A 21358-nucleotide genomic window follows, 5' to 3' on the forward strand; every position below is an offset into this window, starting at 1 on the left:
ATCTGGGGCATCCCATATGGTCCCCTGAGCATCATCACCAGGAGTAAGTAATTTCTGAGTTCCTGAGTGTAGAGTCAGGAGTAACTTCTGAACATCACGGAGTGTGACCCAAAAAGCAAAAACAACAACAACAACAAAAAAACCAAACAAACCCAAACCCAACAAAACAAAACCCACAAAAAAAATAACCCAACAACAACAAAAAAACACAACAGGGCTGGAGTGATAGCACAGTGGGTAGGGCGTTTGCTTTGCACGCGGCCAACCCAGGTTGGAATCCCAGCATCCCATATGGTCCCCTGAGCACCGCCAGGAGTAATTCCTGAGTGAGAGCCAGGAGTAACTCCAGTGCATTGCCCGGTGTGAACCAAAAAGAAAAAAAAAATCAAAACAAAAACAAAAACAAAAAAAACAAAAACCAACACCCACAACAAAAAATTGAGCAGGGTGGGGATCATGCATATTACCATCTTTCCAACACAGCCGCCCCCTTTCCCTTAAGCTACTGTTGCATGCGGGAGGGAGTGGGGCGGGAGGGGGCGGAGATACCAACTTGGCTTGTGGGAACTGAACTCTTATTTGCAGCCTCTTTCCAAAAGCCCAGGAAAAACAACTGCTCTGGCTTGTCACAGATGCTCCTTTGATGGGTCCTGAAGCATGTCTGAAGCAGAGCAGGTATGTGCACCCTTTTTTTTGGGGGGAAGGGAGAAAAATAACTCAAGAATTGCCCCAGAAGTTTCTACTCTGTTCCCATTAGCCTAACGGCCTCCTCAGTCGCTGACCTCTTCCACACATATTCCTACTTATTAACGTTGGCAGCGGCATTAAGCAGGGAGCTCAAGGTCGCACAGCGGGTGGTGAAGACACCAGGGTCCAGGGCGCCTCTTTTTTTTTTTTTTTAACCGGCTTCTTCCTACTGCCTCCTCCAGACGCGGGCCTGGGCTTGCAAACCTGAATGCAATCCTCCGCGCCTTCGAGGAATCTGCAGCCCAGCGCTTAGCTGTCCCCCGAGGCTCCGGGGCCGGGGGGTGAGGCCCCAAGCCCGACGGCGAGCTCAGGCGGCCCTCGCGGGGCGCCCCGGGCTGCGTCCCCACACCCCTCCCGCGCCGCACGCCCCCGGGGCGCCTCCGCTGAGTCGGCGCTATAAGGCGGGCGGCGCGGACAGCGGGTCAGACGGCGGCGGCTCCGGGTCCGTTGCTGCGCTGCCCCGCCGGCCCCGCCCCCGCCCGTCCCGTGCCGGCCGCGCGCGGCCAGGGGCAGCCGCCGCCGAGCCGGACGCAGCATGACGGCCTTCGGCGCGCAGGTAGTCGGGGGGCCGGCAGGGCGCGGACCGGGCGGGCCGGGGTCGCCCGCAGTGCGGAAGCGGCCCTGGAGCGAGGTCCAGCGGGACGCGGGCGGTGGGGGTCGCCGCGCCGGGCTCTCGGGGTCCTGGGGAGGGGGTTTTGTGTGTGCGCGCGCGCGTGTGTGTTTGTTGGGGTGCCGAGAAGTGTGTGCGTGTGTGTGTGTGCGTGTGTTTGTCGGGGTGCCGACGAGTGTGTGTGCGTGTGTGTAGAGGTGTGTGTGTCCAGGTCCCGAGGAGGGGTGTTGTGTGTGTGTGTGTGTGTGTGTGTCCCCAGGCTAGTAGCCAGCCTCTTGGGGTCCCGAGGAGGTGTGTATGTAAGAGTGTGTATGCGTGTGCTTGTTTGTGTGTGCGTGTGGAGGTGTGTGTATCAGGGTGCTGAGGAGGTGTGTGTGTGTAGGAGTGTGTGCATGTGTGTGCTCATATGCGTGTGTGTCAGGATCCCGAGGTGTGTGCGTGTGTGTAGGTGTGTGTCCCCCCGGATTAGTAGCCAGTCCTCTCATGGCCCCGAGGATGGTGTGTGTGTGTGCGCGCGCGTGCGTCTATGTGTGTGTCCCAGTCTAGTAGCAAGTCCTCTCCAAGTCCCGAGGAGGTGTGTGTGACGCCCCCACCCCACAACCCTCCGCTTGCGCCTGATCCCCCGCAAAGCCCCTGCGATGCTGCAAGCACCTAAGGTTGCCAGAAACTTTTCTGCCTCTCTTTGGGGTCACTAGTGCCCTCATGACAGAGGTCTCTCCTTTTTATTTTATTTTTATTTTAGATGATAATAAGACCACCACTTTAAAAAGAGAAAGCTGGGACCCCCTCCCAGATGGGGCTTTTGCTCTATGTAAGGAAGTTAGCGATCGGGGAGAACTCCCCGCCTTCCAGCGCCGGCTTGGAGAAACCATCTCTCTTCCCGAACTGCGTTGGAGCAGGCGGGGAGCTAGGGATGGCCTCCCTGGGGTGCCACTGCAGAGAAGGGCTCAGAGCAGGGGAGGGGAGGGACGGGCGCAGATTCGGGTTCTCCTTGCAGTGGTGTGGCGGTTCTTATGGGCCGAGAACCTATCTCTTCCTGCCCCTGAGCGCGGCGTGTGCTCGCCTACGGGAAGCCGGCCTCGGGACAGCTCTGTCTGAGCTTGGGCGTTCCCGCAGCTGCTCCACCGGGGAGCCCGGAGGACTTTCCTGCAGCACCCCGCCCGGTTAGGGACCACAACGCCCATTTTACAGACGAAAGCTCTGAGGCTGTGGGTAAGCCTGTCTGGGAGATCAGCAAGGAGAATGGAGATTGAATGGAGAAGGCTCAAACCCAGGATTTCTTGGCCTTAAGTCATACCCTAATAGGAGAAATCATACCCCAACACCCTCTCCCACCAACAACCCTCTTCTAATCAGGAGTAGCTAATGTGCTGGGAGTGGGGTGTGGCCCCCTGAGATACAGGGAGATCCTCTTCCTCCTCTTTTGTCTTCCTCCCCCCCTCCCCCTCTCTTCCTCCTTCTTCCTCCCCCACGCCTCCCCTGCCCCTCCCCTCCCCCTTCTCCTCTCCTTCCCCCTCTCCCTCCTCCTCTCCTTCCCCCTCCTCCTTTCCTTCCTCCTCCTCCTCCTCCTCCTCCTTCTCCTCCTCCTCCTCCTCCTCCTCCTCCTCCTCCTCCTCCTCCTCATCCTCTCTCCTTTCCTCTCTTCTCTTTGCATTGAGGCATAACCTTGAGTCCTGACTAGGCAGCTTCAAGGAGCTAAAGGTCCACTGTGGGAGGGACACCCAGTCAACAAGGATTTAGAGGGCTTTGCAGAAATGAGTTCTAAATTCAGAGGTACAAAAGCTGCCAGCAAGATTAACTGGGGATGGGGGTGGCGTTGGGATGGAGGTGTAGGGGGCTCAGTTCATATATGGGAAGCAGGTGGGGGAGCAGAGGGGAAGCGCCAGGGTCTTGGGGGACCCCCAGAGGCTGTGCCATCCAGCAAGGGTCCTGCCGCCTGGGGGTATTGGACCACTTAAAGCACTTGGGGGCTGGGGGTGGCACCTCATTTCCTTGCACTGGCAGGAGGCTCGCCCTGGGCCTGGGGCTATGAGTGAGGAAGGGGCCAGTGAGAAAGAGCTTCACGGTGTGGGAGTGGGGGGTGGACAACTGTCCAATGATAGGAAGCTGTCGAGAAATTTCCAGCTAATGACCATGAGAACAGAGACCTGTGCCAAGGGGACAGTGCGTGGACAGTGCCAGGGCGGCAGGTGGAGAATGGGCAGGGAGCAGCCTAAGGCGTCCTGGGGCTGGAGCAGAGCAGGTGGGGCCTGGACCTTGTCACTGGACTCCGTAACCGAGTGTCACACGGCACAGACCTGCAGGCCACTAGAAAGCATAGTGAGGCCCTGATGAAGAAGGGAAACGGTGTTATTTCAGAGGAGCAACTCTGCGGAGCTGTCAGAGAGACTTGCCGGGAGCCAGCCATTGGGGCCATGCTGACCTCTCTTCTTTCTAGTGTCCCCGCTGGCCACCCGGCAACTGTTGAGGATTTCAAGCCCTCTAGCGGGCAGAGTCAAGGGGCTGCTGCCAGCTTGAGGACCCCACCGTGCTTTGACTCGACGCCATCTCCCCCGTATCACAAGTACCCAGGGGGGCCACTTGTAAGCACTGCTGTGGACGCCCCGGCGGTGCTTGGTGCGCCCTTGGGTATTGAGAGTCGAATCTTGTGTATGCCAGGCTTGTGTTCCAGGGCTTTGAGCTTTGCCCCCGGTTACATTATTATTATTGTTGGTGAGTATTACAGGATTCCCCCACTCTCTGAAAACAGGACCTGATTTGGTGTGTTTTTGGTCAGTTCTTTAGGGGACTGGGACCCTCACTACCACTGACTGATGGCGGAGAAAGTTTTGAGCATCCCCAGACCCAAAATGGTGCACCAGGCCTTAGCAGACAGCAATGCTCAGCTCCCAGACTGCAGGGGAGGCTTGCGTGTGGAGCCCTGCATGAGGCGCCCTAGACCCGTGCTCTCAGCGAGTCCTGGGGGTGCTGTTGGTATCCGAGTTAAAACGAAGTCCTGCTTCAGTCTGGGAGAGGGTCCAGGGCTGCCATCGCTGTCTCTCTGATCCCCAAGACGTCTGCGAACAGGAGATTAAAGTCCAGTGTGTGTGCAGGCAGGTGGGGCACCTTCTCCAGCCTGGGTGATGTCTGGATTCCGTGTCCCTGTGACTGATACTCACCCCAGGACCTTATCAACCTGGGGCTGTGACCTCACCGGTGCCACCAAGGCTGCTGCTTTCCTGCAGGGCTCAGCAAAAAGACACGGGCCAGAGGGAGGAGACCAATGGTTTATAAACGTGGCCTTCAGCTTTTCTCAGTTTCTTGGTGGGGGGAGACATTCCTGGCAATACTGGACTGGAGCAATAGCACAGATGGGTAGGGCGTTTGTCTTGCACGCGGCCAACCCGGGTTCGATTCCTCTGTCCCTCTCAGAGAGCCCGGCAAGCAACCGAGAGTATCTCACCCTCCCGGCAGAGCCTGGCAAGCTACCCGTGGTGTATTCGATATCAAAAACAGTAACAAATCTCACAATGGAGACGTTACTGGTGCCCACTTGAGCAAATCGATGAGCAGTGGGATGACAGTGCTATGGTGATGGTGAAAGGCAGGACTGGGCAAGCCAGGTGGGAGAGCCCAGTGCTCAGGCCTGATGATGCAGTGCCTCTTGGACCTGGCAGTGCTGTGAGGGGTCTGGGTAAGAGGGGCGCATGGTACCTGTTTTGGGCCTTCCCTGCTCCCTGAGGCATAGCCCTGACGCATGCCTCCGGGGTAGAGATGCTTCTGCCCTCTAGGCCGCTCTCTGAGCTCTTCCCTTCTCAGCTACCTGTAGTTACAGGAGGCTGTAACTACACCCAGTAGTACTCAGGGTGCCGTGTGATATACCCAGGGTGGACCCCAGGGCCTCGCCCATGCCAGACTGGGGCCCACACATGGTGGTGCTCAGGATTTACTCCTGGCTCTGTGCTCAAGGGTCATTTATAGCAGTGCTCAGGGTGTATGGTGCTGGTCACTGAACCTGGTCAGCTGTGTGTATATGCCAGACTGAGGGCCATCACTCGCATGCCCTGCTCCCTTCCTGTTGGCAGTGAGCATCCCCCTACCTGCACATTTTATAGTTGTCCCGGGTCAAAGGCTTATTGTGGTTTTGTTGACCCATCTTGGGCCTGGAGAGACAGTCTAGAGGTTAAGACTGTCTCACGGCACCTGGCTGACCCTGCTTCCGTCCCCAGCACTGCATATGGTTCCCCGAGCAACACCAGGAAGTGATCCCTGAACACAGAGCCAAAACACTAAGCCCTGAGCACAGTGGGATGGGGCCCCAAACCCCACCTCGAAATGAAACAGATAAGTGATCTTGGGCCGGTCACCCTACCTTGCTTTGTCTCTTGATGTGTCCTACCAGGGGCTTCCTACCCGGCTCACCGAAGCTTTAAGAATAAATAGGGCCGGGGCTGGAACGTTAGTACAGCGGGTAGGCGTTTGCCTTGCACATGGCTGACCCCGGTTCGATTCCCAGCATCCCATATGGTCCCCCAAGCACCGCCAGGAGTGATTCCTGAGTGCATGAGCCAGGAGTAACCCCTGTGCATCATCAGGTGTGACTCTCCCTGCCAAAAAGAATAAGTAGGGCCTTGCTCAGGCTGGAGAGCTGCAGACCCACTGGGCCTTTATTCTTAGGGCCCGGGGGGATGGGGGTTCCATAGGAGCTATGGCTTCTGCTCAGATGGGCCTTCAGTGGACAGGAACGTACACCCCTCCCCACCCCCAACGCAGCTTTGCTTTCTGACCTGTCCACCCTGCGGCCCAGGGCTGGACTTGCCTCAGGGGGCCCCATTTGCATGGGGCTTCCCATGCACCCCATCTTGTCTGGTTGCCTCCCAAGCCAGGTCTCACCTGGGCTCTGTCCTTGTGTACTAGAAATTTCTGACTGGGCAGGAGCCTGTAAGGACCTTCAGACTAATGATGGCTACACACTTTTCAGTGACGCCAGGGTTCGCCTCACATAGGTAAATGTTCTGCCGCTGAGCTCCTTGCTCAGATGATCATTGATATGTCCCATGACCCCTCGAGAGCAGCCCCTGAATGCCCAGGTCATGTTTCATGCCAGGGGCTGGACACAGTGAACAGGCCCTGACCTCCAGGCAGGCTCCTGGAGAGAGACAAGACAGTGATACCCGACCTGCCCGCCAGAGGCGGAGCTTGTGATGGGAAGGGAAGAAAGGATGAAGGGAACCACGGGGTAAGGGACTGGCGGAGAATGCGGGAGGGAGGGAACCTAGTGTGGGTTGGGGAGGACTCAAAGGCCCCTCTGAGGTAACGTGAATGATAGACAAAAGGGGGCTGCTTGGAGTGGTAGAGGGGGGTGGATAAGAACCTTTTTAGGCAGAGAGGCCAATAAGTCTGAAGACTAGAAGAAAGTTCTAGGCTTTTTCGGGGAGCAGAAAGAGGGCTGCGGGGCTGAGCAGAGTGCTCCAGGGAGTGTGCACCGGGACGGGGAGGCAGGGGTGTGGGATGTGGTGAGGAATTGTGGATTTTAGGGTTTTGTTTGTTTTCAGGCCCAGGCCTGCGGTGAGCTGCAAGCTCAAGGTCACACGTACCTGGCCTGTTGGTTTTCTAAGTTCAGAAGAGATTACGATTTGTTCATGAAAAGAGTTAGAATTTGTGCTCTGTCAAAAAAGGAAGTAGGGGCTGGAGTGATAGCACAGTGGGGAGGGCGTTTGCCTTGCGCACAGCCAACCCATGTTTGATCCCCAGCATCCCATATGGTCCCCCAGCACCGCCAGGAGTAATTCCTGAGTGCAGAGCCCGGAGTAACCCCTGAGCATTGCTGGGTGTGACCCAAAGAGTAAAAATTAAAATTAAAAAATTAATTAAAAAAAGAAAGTAAAGCGGACCAGGTGGTAGAACAAGCTAATCCGATGAATAGGGCACAAAGGTTTGATGCCAGTATTCCATTTCGTCTCCGGAGCCCGCTAGGGGTTGTAGAGCCATGAGTAAGCCCTGGGCACCTTTGGGTATGGCCCTCAAACCAAAAATAAATAAATGGAAAAAAATGCTACTCAGGTTTTGTTTGGGTTTGTTTTGGAGCCACACCACCTGTACTCAGGCTTACTCCTGGATCTGTGCTCAGAGTTCACTCCTGGCTTAAGGGATCACATTGGGGTGCCAAGGATCCAACCCGATTTAGCTTCATGCAAGGCAAGCCCCTCACCTGCTGTACTGCCACTCTTCTCACCTCTCAATAGAGGGCAGGGAAGAGGTAGATGGGGGAGGGGAACAGGAGGATCTGGGCACAGGGAGAGTGTTGGCTCTATTCCCGGCACCGCAGTCCTCCCTCAGCGTCACCGGGATGGCCTGAGCACTGGTCCTTTGCCCCTGGCCATCAGCCCTCTGAGCCACTCGGCTGAGGACGGTCAGGAATGGCCTCCGCCTCCTTCCAGCACTGTTTAGGGGGATACTCTCCCACCTCTGAAAAAAGGGGTCCCCAGGATTCCAGGATTCCAGGGAGACGGGCAGCAACCCGTGGGAAGTGGGAAGGCTTGTGGCGGGCCCCTCGCTCACAGACCGTGTCCACCGTGTCTTCCAGGCGCAGAGGATGCTGGTGCCCAGGAGACCACGCTGGTCCTTCTTCGAATCCCTCATCCGGACACTCATCATCGTGTGTGCCGCGCTGGCCGTCGTCCTGTCGTCCGTGTCCATCTGCGATGGCCACTGGCTCCTGGCTGAGGGGCACCTCTTTGGGCTGTGGCAGTTCTGCATCCTCCCCAGCCAGACTGAGCCTCACTGCCTCCGAGACCTGAGCCAGGCGCGCGTGCCCGGCCTGGCCCTGGGCATGGTCGTCGCCCGCAGCGTGGGCACCTTGGCTGTGGTGGCGGCCATCTTCGGCCTGGGCTTCCTCATGGTGTCGCAGGTGTGCGAGGACCTACACGCGCGGCACAAGTGGGCCCTGGGCTCCGCCCTCCTCCTGGTCTCCTTCGTCCTCTCCTCGGCGGGCCTCCTCAGCTTCGTGGTCCTCCTCAGGAACCAGATCACCCTCCTGGGCTTCACCCTGATGTTCTGGTGCGAGTTCACCGCCTCCTTCCTCTTCTTCCTGAACGCCGTCAGCGGCCTTCACATCAACAGCCTCACCCAGCCCTGGGGCCAGCTAAGGAAACTTTAGCCGCTCCCAGGCGCACCCCGTGCCTTGCTCACTCTGAGGACTTTGGGGTTCTACAGCAAGTGTGGCTGAGACGAGGGCGTTTCTAACACACGTGATCTCTGGTGGGAGCCAAGTGGGGACAGGATCGTGGAAACTACTGCCTCTTAGAAACCTTGCTGGTGGTCAGGCCGATTGTGGGGCCAGAAGCCTGGAGGATGTCAGTGCCAGCAATAGCACGGGCTAAACCAAGCTGTTCGTCTTCGAAGAAAAGAAATTTAATACTTTTCTTGGCTCCTTCTTGCCAGAATGGGATTAGAGGCAGCAGCTCTGGTCACTCGCGCACACGCCACGGCACGGCTCACCCACTGGTTTATTCACAAGTGTGGGGCTGTAGGGTGCTGCTAGGGCCTCAGGGGCGAGTCATTCTTTTTCCTGGGGGTGTCTGCTCGGGGTCCCTGACTTCCTGCTCCTAGTCCCAAGGGCCTTGGTCTATACATCAGCTTTGGTCATAGAGAGGCCGGGTTTGGAACACCCCGAGAATTTCCCCACATACGGTCGGTTTCCAACATTGAACCCACCTTGACTTCTTTGCTAGGTGGGGGCCCCATATTCCCTGGATGACCCAATACGCTGTCTGCCCTGGGGTGTGTGTGTGTGTGTGTGTGTGTGTGTGTGTGTGTGTGTGTGCGCGCACGTGAGTGCGTGTGCATGTGGGCATGTGTGCACACCTGCCCAGTTTAGGGTCCAATGGTCTTGGGGTTCCCTGGTGTGATCCTAGAACACATATCAAAGAGCATGTATCTGAACTGCTGGACTCAAGGGTGGAAAGAGGACTGGGCAGATGGTGGGTAATGATTAACCACCACCCCAGGCATGCGTGCAGGTGAAGGGGACCCGGAACCAGTGGAGATTTCCATTCTTGCTCACAGATTTCCTTGTCACACATCTAACTGCTGCCTCTGCAGTCCCTTTCGTGCCCTGTAGGGGGGAGTTTTGCCCTCCGTCTCCGTCTCTGTCATTCCACTCTATCCCCTTTCTCATGGGAGGGGAGTTCTGGCTTTGCCTAGTTCCTTTTGACCTCTATCGATTGCTTAATGCTTTAGCCTTTGTCCCTTGTTACTGCCAGCCCTGTTAGTAGACTGGTATGAGTGTCAGTAGCTACTTCCTGTGGGCTTTATTGTTTTGTTTTGGGCGCCACACCTGGCTGTTTTCAGGGATCCTTCCTGGTGGTGACCCTATGTGGTGCCAGGGATGGAACCTGGGTCTGCTGCATGGAAGGCAAGCACTTGCCTCTCCCTTGAGGTGAACTTTTAAGACTCGTGTGTCCTTGGAGATGGGAAAGGACTCGAGAAAGGTCTCCCCGACCACTCAGTGCTCTGCAGACCTGCAGATCAGACCTCACCGAGCAGGCAGGTCGGGGTCTTAGAACAACTGGCCCATTTTCACTCCAGGAATAGTGCACAGTGAGCCAAGGGGGGCTCCCCTGGGCTCTGAAGAGGGGGGAGGGCACTGTTTGTCTTTTATCACATGGGATCATGCCAGGGAAATAGCACAGGAGGGAGTTGGCATATGCGCAAAGCACCCTGGCCCTACGCCTGGCACTGGATGCTGCTTCCCAGAATATGGGTGTCTCCCTAGAGGCCCCCAAGCACCGCTGAGGTGGCCACTGTGGTTCTTGAAACCCTCAGTACTACCACATACAGAGGCCCTGCAGGAATTCTCCCCAAGTCTGAAAATTGCCCAGAGTAGTCACAACCCCGCCTCCTGCCAGTACTGCTTGGTAGCTGCAAAAAAAGGGGGGGGATAGGGATCACGCACAATTTCCTGTTCTACCTGCTTTTACAGCTGTGGGTAAGGAGCAGAGAGGACAGGAGAGCCCCGTGGTATGTTTGGGTGACTACAGGGACCCCACTGTGACTCGTGAGAGTCTTTCAGTTGTTTTGAAGGTTCTGGAGAGTGATCAGGGAGGTACCACCTTAGACTCAGGGCCCTGATTCCACATCTTTCCTAGGCTCCTGCATTCACCTCTGAAAGCAGGAAGGGGTGGGAAGTGAGCAGGGGTACCTCCCTCACCTGCATCTCCAGGGCAAGCGGTGAGGCCCATGGACCCTCCTCTGGTCCCACCTCCCACGTAGGTGTGCGATGTTGACCTTTGCAGCAGAATCCTACAGTCTCACTTCGGGCCCCCTCCTGACCCCATGCTGGCCCAAGCTCCCCTTCAGTTCTGGGGATTCACTGTCCCTACCCCCCCAGGCCTGGGGGAGGGGTGCTCTTCGTCCCGGGGGAAGCAGTGGGTGCATCGAGAAGAGGACCCGTCTGCCCGTGCTCCGTCTCAGATCACGCTGGCCCGGAAGGACCCCCGAGCCCCTTCCAGGGGACTGGCCTTGGTGCTGTGGGTGAGGTCACTGGTGCCGTTGCTGAAGGAGGAGCTGAGGACTGGGGGGCGCAAGGGGAGGTCACGGACGCGCCACTGCCGCCACTTCTTCTGAACCTCCAGCTGCACCTGCCGGGACACTGGCCATCAGCCCCGTGGGGAGAGGGCGCCCCATGCCCCATTTATACCAAAGGCTCCCAACACTCTGCCGCCCTGATGAGGACCCCACCTGCCAGCGACTCGGCTCGAGCAGTTCTGGCCCCGAGGTCAGCTAGGGATCGAGAGCCCCCTCCCCTGGGGTCTACCCTGAGTCTCCCCATGTGTGTCCCCAAGAAAGGACTCACACATCTCCCTACCTCCCCACCCCAACTTCGGGTCCCCTCTGGTGGCAGCTGGGCCACACAGCCACTGGAGCCCTGAGCTGCTCTTTGGAGATTTCCTTTCTGGGCCCCAGCTGTGGGGAGCTGCTCTGGACACGTGGGCCTCAGGGAGGGCTGCACCATGCGTGCAGGAATCTGACACCCACGTCCACGGCCCCTACAGGGAGGAGCCTGGGGAGTAACAGGCTCAGAGGAGGTGGAGAGCGAACCCCTCCCCCTTTCCCAGCAGGGGGTTGGCAAGAACCGGGTTCTGGTTGGGGCACCCACACTTCCCTCTGGCCCTGAGGCTGAGTCCCCTGGGTGCTCCCTGACGACATTCTCGGCCATCAGACCAGGCTGACTCGGTTGAATTGGAAACTTGGCCGTTGCTTGGGGGACCGTGGTGCAGAGCGTGGGGCCTGGGTGCACAGAACAGGCCCAGCCTTTTGGGCTCTCTGGCCCAGCGTGGAGGTTCCCACAAGACCCTCGGGTTCTTCCAGAAGTGAGCCGAGACTCCAGAAGACAGCCCCAGGTCCCCCAGCCGTGTCGGTACATTTCCCGCCCCGCTGGGCCAGAACTCACCTCCCCGTTGAGGAAGCAGTACAGGAAGGCCACCACCAGGCCCTGGGGAGCAGAGGAGCAGGGGTGAGTGCCCGCGGGTGCCACCTCCTACACCCACCCCCAAGCTCCTCACCACTTCCAGAGTCTTTCCACACTTCCCCAACCCCAGCAGGGGTTTGGGGGTCCCCACAGTGCCCCAGCCATGCTCGTTCACCCACCAGCCAGCTCCCTTCATCTGTGGTTTTCAGCGTCCACGGCAGCCTTGTGTCTGTAACATGGTTTCAGTGGCACTAAAGTAGGGGGCCAGGCAGGACACCTGAATTAGGGAGCAGCAGCAGGTGCCCTGCCCAAGCGGCGGGGTGGGGGGGTCTGAAGGTCACTCCCCCTTCCCCACGATGGTTTTGAGGCCACCAGCACCATGCCTAATGGTGCTGCCAGGGAACAGGGAGACCTAGCTGGGGCGTGGGGATCAAACTCGGGGACTGTCACCAACAGGGCATGTGCGCCTGCCTTTCCAGCACAGTCTACCTGGGATTTTCAAAAGCACTCTGAAGATGTCTACGCATGGACAGCCCTTCAGATCCGAGGGGCAGTCACCTGGGGAGGTGCGGGCGGGGCGGGGGGGACATGCTTGGGGACAGGTGTGTGCAGGGCGAGTGCAGGCCAGGGCCCTGGGGGACAGACGCATGCCCGTGATTCCTGGCACGGGAATGAGTCTGTGCCTCTCAGGATCCTCCCTCCCTCCCTCCCTCCCTCCCTCCCTCTCCCTCCCTCCCAGTGCTCTGGAGCTCCTGTTTTCCCAATGGTCTTGGCGTTGAGCTTGGCCGGGATAGGGGCCCAGCCTGAGGGAGAGTTTGAGGCCTGAGAGGCCTGTGCAGGTCACGGGTTGGGAGGTTTGTGCACATCCCCAAACTCCGCCAAGGGCCAGCCTGCCACCCTTCTCCCTCACCTGTGACTTCCCTGGCCAGTGAGCTCCCCCCTCCACCATAGGCCTGGAGTGGGGGGTCCCAGCTCTGTTCTCAGGGTTCCCAGCTTTAGCTACTTCCCACATTGGGAAGGCCACCCCAGAGATGAGCTGGCCTTTCTTGAGGGCTACCACTGACCACGCAGGGGTTCTGGCAACCCCACCACAGTCTGCCACAGTTATGAGGATTCGCTTTACAAGTCCAGGCATCACGGCTGCTACATCGAATGGGGGTCAGGGGTTGCATGTGAGGGGCAAAAACACAAAACAAGGCTGGAGCTTCCACATTTTGTTGCTAACAGGCATCACCTGGAAACTTTGGCCCCGGTGCACCCCCGCCCCCCAAGTTCTGATACCCAAGGTGGGATCAGCTCAAAAGCTCCCCAGCTGGTGGCCTTAAACATTCCAGTGTGGCAGGCATCCGAGGGCAGCTAAAGCAGGCTCCAGTGGGGCTGGGTACAGAGGGCTCGGCTGTGCAATAGTGGGGTTCTGGGCCCGGGGGCCTCCCTGGGCCACGGCTTACAGGGCTGGGCAGGACTGAAGCGGGCCCTCTGGCTGCGGCCGTCTCTGGGCCCAGAGATGCCTATGTCCGGACACCCTGTCACATCTCAAATGAGGGGGCAGGAGCCCTGGTTGAGAGAAAGTCACGTCTGCCTCAGGTCTAACGTGCCTCAAGTCTAAACAAGCAGGTCTCACAGCCAGCAATACAGCTGGTAGGGTGCTTGCCTTGCATGCCGCCAACCTGGGTTCAATCCCCAGCAACATATATGGTCCCCTGAGCCCTTCCAGGTGTGATTCCTGAGTGAAGAGCCAGAAGTGAGCCCTGAGCACAGCCAGGTATAGCCCCCACACAAAACCAAACCACTAAGCTGCCCCTAGTGAGGGGTGTGGGTACTGGAGTGTGTGTGAGTGTACGTGTGTGTGTGTGTGTGTGTGTGTGTGTGTGTGTGTGTGAGAGAGAGAGAGAGAGAGAGAGAGAGAGAGAGAGAGAGAGAGAGAGAGAGACTGGCTTTACCCACTTTAAACTCCCTGCTAACTTCTTGTCTCTCTTTTCTCCTTTCCCTTTTAATTCTATATTTTTCTTTTTAGTTTTTTGGGGAGTGGACCCCCAAGCAGTGCTCAGAGGCCCAAGGGGCGACTCCCAGTGATTCAGGACCAACCAAGCCAATGTTAAGAGTCTGAGAATGCAGAGCTACTCAGGACTGCAGTGATGGTGAAGGATCTTTTCTTTATTTTAAAAAGTCAGTGGCCAGAGATAGAGTACAGGCATTAAGCCTATGCCTAGCACCTGTACAAGCTCGGTTTAATTCCCTGGTACCACAAGGTCCCCTGAACATTGTCCTGGCTGAGAAAGAACCCTCTGAGCACCTTTTGAAAGCAACTTCCCCCCACCCGCTGTGTGGATGGTGTGTGTGTGGGTAATTGTTTTATGTTCCCCTCCCTTCCCTTCAGACAACAATAGCAAGGGGTCTGTTCCTGGCTCTGATGGCCTGAAATCTCTCTCTTGCTGGGCCAGGAAATGGGGAACAGCAGAGCTGTCTGGATCTCCCTTTCTGCATGGGATGGGATGGAACTGGTGACCACGTGCTTACAAGGCATTCTAAGCCTCTGGTTCCTCTGGGCCAGGCTGATATCTCTAGAAAAAGCCACTGTGGGGGGCTGGTAAGACTATACAGTGGGTAGAACATTTGCTTTGCACATGGCCAGCCTGGGTTTGATCCCCAGCATCCCACATGGTCCCCAAGACACCGCCAGGAGTAACTCCTGAGTGCAGAGCCAGAAGTAACCCTTGAGCATCACTGGCTGTGACCCATAAACCAAAACAAGAGAAAAAGGAAAATGCACTGTGAGCAGTCTCAGATCCCAAAGTCTGTCATCACTAGGTTTTCCCTAGAAACACGCTTGTTTTTGCTGTGGTTACTGAAAATCCTGAAACGCCCGGTGTTCCTGCCTTTGTGCTGGTTATTGGGATGCTCCAAACGGAACTTATGAAGCACTTTTTCCTCCTTCATAGCACTTTACTAAATTTGTCTCTGTATGACCCAATTTGGGCTTCCTCCCTGTCTCACTGATACCTCATCTTCTTATAGTTTTGTTTTCTGTGCCTTGCCTGAAAGCAGTATCACAGCACTTTATTGGAAGGTAAGTAAAACTATAAATAAGTAAGCAAATTGTACTGTAAAGTTTAGGGTTTGTGTTGAGTCTCTTCTTGGTGTCTGGAGCTCTTCCAGCATGGCTGGGGGTGGCCAGAACCACTCTCTGCTTTGTGGTGCTCAGGGAGGCCACCATCGGCCACAACTGCAATCTGCTCAGGAGCACGCAGTGCTGGGGACTGATGGAGTCCCAGGCCTCAGACATCAAGACGAGTTTTTCCACATGAGCCACATTTCTGGCCCAAGAGTTCCCTCTGTCCAAACACGATTGCGATTGCTACATGTATATTTTAATGGATTTTTTTGGTGTGTGTGTGCCTTTAGGGTCATACTCGGCTATGCTCAGGGATTACTCCTGACTCTGCACTCAGGAATTACTCCTGGTTGGAGCTCAAGGACCATATGGGATGCCAGGGATCAAACCTGGGTCACATCCCTGCACTATCACTCTGGCCCCCATATATATATTGTAAATGAACAGCGATACTTGTAAGTGGGTGGTTTCTCCCTTTGCCTGATTTTATCATGTTGGTATTTATTTACTTATTTCTGTTTTTGTGTCACCCCTGGCAGTGCTCAGGGCTCACTCCTGGCAGAGCTCAGGGCCCTCTGTGGTGCTGGGGGTCAAACCCAGGTCAGCTGGATGGGAAGCAAGCACTTTCTTTATCCACTGTACTATCTCTCTGGCCCTTAAGTTGTCTTCATTTTTAATAAGTTATGTATGCACACGGTTTTTCTTACGACTAAAACAAAAAGCACAGCCGCCTCCTGTCACCCGATCCTGCTTCCTGTTCCTCAGAGGCAGCTACTCAATGCTCTTAACTGAATAATATGCTGATGATGATGCTACGTCTGGATTTTTCCATATCGGGCACTTTCCTGGACTTCCCCATTGATGCAGGGCCTTTCTTTTTTTTTTTTTCCTTTAATTTTTGGGTTATACCTGGCTATGCACAGGGGTTACTCCTAGCTCTGGACTCAGGAATAACTCCTAGCAGTGTTCAGGGGACCATATGGGATGCTGGGGATTTAACCCGGGTCTGTCAGTACAAGGCAAACGCCCTACCTGCTGTAGTATCACTCCAGCCCACCACTATTTTGTTGTTGTTTTGGTTTGGTTTGGGGCCACACCTGGAGGTGCTCAGGGCTTAGGGGTGCCAGGGATGGAGCCCAGGCCAGCCACATGCAAGGCACATGCAAGGCACCCTGTCTGCTGCACTATGGCTCCAGCCCCACATTATTCTTTTTGCATTATTCTTTTTCAGCACCCTCTGTCCATCCCTCCATATCTCTGTCTTCCTGCCCCATTTTCTGGAGCTCAGCCTTAGCCCTGAGCACTGGCATTACTGCGTGGAGGTCTGTGCTATTGAGAGGAACACAGTTGGGGGCTGGAGAGGCTGTCCCCTGCCCTGTGTCCTGGGGTCAGTCTCTGTTCTTAGTCCCCTCGGATGGTGGGATTATGCGTGTTCTTCTGGCACACAGACACCTACCCCTGCTTCCTTGGGTCTGCCTCCAGTGAGCTGCCCCTTCCCAAAGCTCCTCGGCAGGAAGACGGGCAGCTCTAAGGTGGGGGTGGGGGCCTTCCCCCTCCTGCTACCATCCCACAAGCTTACCTGGAATGAGCCAAGAGCCAGTTCAAAGAACAGCTGGACTTCCATGGCGTTCGCCGGGGAGAAGGAGAAGACGATGTAGTGGATTCCGAAGAGGGGGATCAGTAAGAGGGTAGACTTGGCCAGGCGCCTGGGGACACAGGTGGGCTGCAGTCTCCATCCCTCGCCCCACCCCACTTGCATCTCTGCATCCCAAAGGGGACCTGACGGTACCAGCCCCTGTTGTTCTGTCCCTGCTTTTTCAGTTTTACTTTTTTTTGGGGAAATTTCCCGGCTCCCACACATACGTCACTCAAAAGCATGGCTCATCAACCTGTGACCAGTCATGGATTTCCGTAAAACAATATTTTATTATGAACCCACCAGAATAAATGTATTTCTCAACCAGGTGTATTTGTATGAATATGAATACCATTCAAGCACATTATTTTGTGGGGGAAGGAGACGCAATACCAGGTAGTACTCAGCTGACTCCTGATTAAGTGCTCAGGGATCACTTCTGGTGGGGCTGAGGGGACCATATGAGGTGCCAGGGATTGACATCGGTCAATCATATTCTAGACAAGTGCCCTACCCACTATACTACTGCTCTGGCCACTCAGGTACATTATTAAAAGCCAATAATATTTTCACAGGGGAAGCCATGCCTGGCAGTATTTGAGGGTTATTTCCAGCTACCTATTAATGGTCACTCCCTGCAGTGCTCCAGGGTCCATGAGTATGTGGGGATGGAACTTGGGACCTCTGCCCTTCGAGCTCTCTCCCCAACCTGAACATCTTTGAAGGTTTATTCATTTACTTTGGGGCCATACCTAGAGCTGCTCAGGGATCACTTCTAGCTTTGTGCTCAGGGATCACTCCTGGCAGGGCTCAAGATACCATATGGGGGCTGGAGTGATAGTTTAATGGGTAAGATGTTTGCCTTGCACATGGCCGATCCGGGCTCCAGGGTTCAATCCCCAGACATCCCAAATTTTTTCCTGAGCACTGCCATGAGTAATTCCTGAGTGCAGATACAGGAGTGACCCCTGAGCATCACCAGGTGTGGCCCAAAAAACTGTCACTGTCACTGTCATCCCATTGCTCATTGATTTGCTCGAGCAGGCTCCATTGTGAGACTTGTTGTTACTGTTTTTGGCATATTGAATACGCCACAGGTAGCTTGCCAGGCTCTGCCATGCAGGCAAGATACTCTCAGTAGCTTGCCGGGCTCTCTGAGAGGGGCAGAGGAATCAAACCCAGGTTGGCTATGTGCAAGGCAAATGCCCTACCTGCTATACCCAAAAAAACAAAAACAAAAACAAAAAAAGAAAGAAAAAGATACCATATGGGATGCTGGGAATCAAGCCCGGTCAACCACAGGCAAGGCAAGCTACCTATCCACTGGCCTATTCCACTGCCTAATCCCCTGGACATCTTGAAGAGTGCTGTGCATTTTTGCATCCCACATCACAAATATGATGAAAGTTCCCCTTTCATTCTCCCCTGACAATATACAATTAAATAGTCAGAATTCCGGTCCCTGAAATCTACTGGCAGAATCCCTGACACACAGGGGTACAGAACCCTGCTGCGATGCCTCACCTCCCCCCTGCACGCTGTGGTCTTCAAACATCTGTCCACAGCCCATGCAGGTCAGCAGAGGCAGAAAGCTGAAGCACACTGGTCTGACGGACTTGCACGCCCGACCCCACTGGCACCGAGTGTCTAATGCACCACACCCCTTTCCCCCTAAAGCACAGTCTCATACCTGGGACAAGGCCATGGCTGTTCCTTGTCCCCGACCCCTGTGGTGTAAACAGCAGGTGCTCAGCACATGCCTGGGGTCTGGCACATGAGCATGCTTCAGTCTCTGCCTCTACTTACTTATAATGGCTCGCTTCGCGTCCTCTTGTTTCTTGGCTCCTAAGTTTCCTCATCAGGATTCTTAGGATGTTAATAAAAAGGATGAAATTAATCTGCAAGAAACAAGGCAGAGGGAAAGCTGGGGGAAGGGGGACTGGCTTTCTCAGCCGCCTCTCGGGGGTTGCTGCACCTGAGGACAGAGGGGGCACTGCAGTCCACATCCAGATGACACACAGATACTGCCCCTCCACCCCCCACCCCCACTCCTAGTAGGGCACACTGCAGGGGAGGGTTGGTTTGGTGCCTCCTGCCCTGGGTATCTTGTTGCTATGGCTGGAGATTCTGCCTTTCAACCAAGCTCCCCGGAAATGCCAAAGCTGCTTCTTGGACTCTGTTTTGAGGAACAAGGTTTCATGGCAGATTCTCCCACTGTAGATTGCCAGCCGCCACCCAGGGAGAAAAATGAAAATGAGTAAGAGAGATGCTGACTGAGTTATCCCAGGAAGGCCTGGTCACCACCCGGCCATGATCTCTGGCGGGATGGGGGCAGGCTGAGTCCCAATGCATCCCCAGACCCAGCACTCTACCCAGTCATGACCAGCTCACAGCACGGCTAGAGGATCGGCCCAGCTTCAGGACTGATCGAGGCAAGGCCAGAGAGACACACCTGCAACTGTCTGTCTCAGTTCCAAAGCCCCTGAAGCATGTGGCTTCAGAACACCTCCAAACTTCACAGAACTGACAGTCCAATCGATCAAAAGTCCACTAAGTTCAATGAGTGAAAACAGTAACACAGAAGGCCCAACTCACACCTAGCCATCACAGTGAACCCTCAGACCATGACTTTAGCGACGCTGTTACAAGATACATGCTGTAACATGCAATCATTTCAATCACTGATTTGTAATAATTGACTTTAGTCAATTAACTAGTGTCTGCTAAGGGAGCAGGCTTGGGGGTTGGTAGGAAAGTGGGTACACTGGCGGAGGGAAGGGCACACTGGTGGTGGGACTGGCACTGGAATATTGAATACCTCAAACGACTGCAGTGTGAACAGTTTTGTAAATCAAGTGTTTAAATAAAGTTAAAAAAATAAAAGTGAATCTGGGAAGGAATTTGCATTTTCCACAACCTTCCAGAGGCTGAGGCAACTGATCTGGGGGTCTCACTCTGAGACCCACACTTGGGAGCCTTAAAGAGTCCCATCCCAACTCCTGGAAGCCATCCTTTCCTGATGTATGGCAGCCCTGAACACTGCCACTCCATAAGAGCACTCAAAATGCTTTTGAAAGGCCGTGTGTGTGTGCATGCATGTGTGTGTATGTGTGTGTTTGTGTGTCTGTGTTTGTGTGCATGCATTCACTTATCTGCCAATTCAATCAGGCCAACGAGGAGTCAGTTTGTCTGGAGAATGGGCTCTGCTCGCTCCGTCTAAGCTACCCATGGCCATGAGTCAGTTCTGGAGGTTCTTGCTTCCTGTTGCATCCCCACCCTCTTCTTTGAGGGTGGAGCTTCCTAAAGTAAATGTGTGTGTGTGTGTGTGTGTGTGAGAGAGAGAGAGAGAGAGAGAGAGAGAGAGAGAGAGAGAGAGAGAGAGAGATGGATAGAGACACACATGCATGCACATGCACACACAAGCCAAGCTCTGGAACTCTGGGATTGATCCCTATCTCTCTATCCCCTGGCCCTGCCCTCTCTCACTGCCCCCCACCCCCCACCCCCAGAGGAGGATGGCCACTCACCAGAACAGAGAGGGTCACGGGCCCTCGAATGACCCACCAGATGGCCTCATTGGACTTGATGTCCCAGCACCTAAGCAGTGAGGAAGAGAGGGGAGTGAGGTAGATCAGGGATGGGGAAGTGGGCCACCCAGAAAGCCCTGCACCTGGGCAGGACCCCATCCCCAGCCCCCCAACCCAGTCCTGTGCTCCTGCAGCTGTGTGGTCAGTACCCTGACCATGGTGCTTCTTGCTGTCTGAGCCCGCTGCCTCCACACACACCCAGGGCACACGATCATGCCTGGGACCTAAGAGATGGAAGGGCTGAGATTCCAGGGCGAACCCGGGGTCCAAATTCACTGTGGAGCAGGGGGACCCGTGCTCCCCACAGAGCCCTATCAAGGTCCTCTGGGTGATTGACAGTTGACCTTAAGGGATGTCAAGCATGAGGGGCACTTGGCAAGATGCAAAGTGTGTGCCTGGACAGAGGCTGTCTCAGTTGATTTTCTGCACAAGGGCAAATGGGAAATGTAGATGGAACTTTCCATTCTTTCCAGGGACACAGAAAACTCCAGATTTCAAAATAAAGAGGAAATTCACCCATTGCTTAAAAGTGACGCTGAAACAGTAATTTTAGGTTTAGTCTGGACTACAGACAAGAGCTTGATCCGACCTTACCGAGTCTGTAACAGTGGAGCTGTGAGAACCCCGCAGCTTGCCCCCTTCTTTCAGAGAGGTCCTCCCACCCATCTCCCCCAGGAGCCCCCTCCCCATGTGGTTCCAACTCTCCACTCCAGCACAGAGCCTCCTGTCCTTCGGGAACAAGAATAGGGATGGGTTGGGTCCCTCAGAGCTGCTCTAAGCTCTGCCATCTCCAGTGGGTGGGAGCATTTGGGGAAGAGGAAAGTCCCAGGGCAAAGGAGTGGGAGTGCAGGGCAGGGGGCAGTGGGGTAGGGGGGCTCCCCAGGGTCAGCAGGGTGGAGCCAGCCCAGTCGCAAACTCCTGTCCTGAGCAAGTCTGACAAACCCAGCAGGGCAGCCCACAGCGAGGAACAGACCCTGGCAAGGGATTCTCTCCCCGGCAGCTTACCCAGTGTCCTCCCAAAACTTCCTGGTGACGGCCCATAAAGCAACAAAGACAGCCGGGGAACCTGGGGGTCAAAATAAAGGTGGGGCAGGGGAGAGATCTCAGAGGTTTGCTTAGACAGTTTGGTATGTGCTTCTTTTAAAAAATTTTTTTATTATTGAATCACCATGAGGCACAGTTACAGACTCACAAACTTTCGTGCTTGCTTTTCAGT

The 21358-nt window shown here is 55.5% G+C and overlaps 2 protein-coding genes across 3 annotated transcripts in view; one reads left to right on the forward strand and one right to left on the reverse strand.

Annotated features, from left to right (window-relative positions):
- Positions 1–585: 585 nt before the first annotated feature.
- TMEM37 (transmembrane protein 37) lies at positions 586–8632 on the forward strand. Of its 2 annotated transcripts, none has more exons than XM_055123424.1 (2): positions 586–675; positions 7923–8632. In XM_055123424.1, the coding sequence occupies exons 1-2, from the start codon at positions 658–660 to the stop codon at positions 8493–8495; spliced, it is 591 nt and encodes a 196-aa protein (XP_054979399.1). In that variant the 5' UTR covers positions 586–657; the 3' UTR covers positions 8496–8632. The 2 variants fall into 2 exon arrangements, with proteins under 2 accessions (XP_054979399.1, XP_054979398.1); XM_055123423.1 differs by lacking the exon at positions 586–675 and adding an exon at positions 1193–1303.
- A 2174-nt stretch (positions 8633–10806) lies between these two features.
- The window catches only part of SCTR (secretin receptor), a 70308-nt gene continuing 59756 nt past the window's right edge, over positions 10807–21358 (reverse strand). Inside the window, exons 9-14 of the mRNA XM_055121236.1 lie at positions 21148–21208; positions 20083–20152; positions 18362–18453; positions 16499–16625; positions 11790–11831; positions 10807–10977 (exon numbers count right to left, since the gene is read on the reverse strand). Of these exons, the coding sequence (XP_054977211.1) occupies positions 10807–10977; positions 11790–11831; positions 16499–16625; positions 18362–18453; positions 20083–20152; positions 21148–21208 (563 nt within the window). The remainder of the gene's footprint in view (positions 10978–11789; positions 11832–16498; positions 16626–18361; positions 18454–20082; positions 20153–21147; positions 21209–21358) is intronic.

The sequence above is a fragment of the Sorex araneus genome, chromosome X (assembly GCF_027595985.1).
Source record: "Sorex araneus isolate mSorAra2 chromosome X, mSorAra2.pri, whole genome shotgun sequence".
Taxonomy (NCBI): domain Eukaryota; kingdom Metazoa; phylum Chordata; class Mammalia; order Eulipotyphla; family Soricidae; genus Sorex; species Sorex araneus.